At 38.5% G+C, this 1341-nt stretch overlaps 1 protein-coding gene across 2 annotated transcripts in view; it reads left to right on the forward strand.

The window, feature by feature from the left end:
• The window catches only part of LOC106117348 (EF-hand domain-containing protein 1), a 20934-nt gene that overhangs the window by 17042 nt on the left and 2551 nt on the right, over positions 1-1341 (forward strand). The window contains exons 11-12 of one of the 2 annotated variants that reach the window (XM_013311621.1): positions 472-694; positions 907-1067. In XM_013311621.1, the coding sequence (XP_013167075.1) occupies positions 472-694; positions 907-1067 (384 nt within the window). The remainder of the gene's footprint in view (positions 1-471; positions 695-906; positions 1068-1341) is intronic. The other variant, XM_013311619.1, reaches the window with a different exon arrangement.

The raw sequence follows: 1341 nt of genomic DNA on the forward strand, positions 1-1341 counted from the left end.
GTCCTTTGACGTAAAAGGGGTGGACGGAATTTTCATAGGGGCAGTGTTAATTAAAAACGACTGACGCGCAGTGTCGCGTATTCGCTTGTTTTATTTAAAACCTGCAAGTATTGTTATCTCTGTTTTTTCAAAGACAATGTGAAGGATAACAATATGAGTCAGCGCAGTCCCACAGTGATGTTGTTTTGTATAGCATGTTACAAAGCCATATATCACTCTAGTGTAATATTGCATAATACAACCCGCAGCAAGATTAAGCTATGCTGCAAGTTAAGTCCATTTTTCTTTTTACTTTCCCGAGCTTGTTTTGTTTTGAATCGTATATCTCTTCGAATGACATCTTCTCTACATAAAATCGCCAAGAACGTCTTTATTTCATAACTTATGACTTGCTCGAGATATGTAGACATATGTACAAATAATGTGTAATAATAGTGTCCTCATTATCCTAATATGTTTTTGTTCCTGCAGTATCTTCGGTATCTGTGCGAATTGGACTGGATTCATCCCGAGGACAAGGGCAGGAAGTTTGTGCTATCCTACAGCCTCGCGGATGGCACTATCAAGATAGATGAGATCCCGCAGCGCAACTCAGGGATACGAGAGGGAAGATTCCTCAAGTCAATGCTCCTCCAGACACCCGATTCTGACCCGAATTTCCCAACTTATTTTACGCCAGATAAGTTCTATGTAGGTAAGGATGCATTCATCGGTGTAACAGGCTTTATTCGAATAAATCTTGTAGGAAAGCAGCCAGTAATAATATTATAAGAAATTAACAAAGTAAGACGAATTTAAGACGCCAAGGATAGTTGCCACTATAGTATCACTTGTCGTTTTGATTTTATGATTAGAAGCCTCTAGAACTTGTGATTAGAAGCCAGATACATAAATGGGTCATTGTAGGTGGTATTGTGCCCGTGTTCAAACACCGTTTCAAGATAACCGGGTGCGACCTTTTCGTGTACCGCTATATGAGTGCCAACCCGGAGAAGTTCCCGCAGGAAGTGATTGACAACGTGCGCAACTATCACATGAGAGAGGGCAATCTTAAGGATGAACTTGAGGTAAGAAATCAATATAATGCTATGATTATAAATATAATGTTTGTACAAGATTTAGGTTTAGGATACTAATGTCGTAATTTTTCGAAGGAAATGGTATTGTGCTCGTTCTTTTTATTTCTTTTATTCCTTTATTTTATGTTCATGTGTTAAACCACCATTGCTGATATATTAGTAACAACCAATTCAGTCACTTGGTTATATGATCAAAATACTATCGTACCAATACAAGAAGCGTTGCAATGATTTCGTATTACCACAGGAAGCAGTGCGAGAC

This window comes from Papilio xuthus, unplaced genomic scaffold (assembly GCF_000836235.2).
Source record: "Papilio xuthus unplaced genomic scaffold, Pxut_1.1 DF827680.1, whole genome shotgun sequence".
Classification (NCBI taxonomy): Eukaryota; Metazoa; Arthropoda; class Insecta; order Lepidoptera; family Papilionidae; genus Papilio; species Papilio xuthus.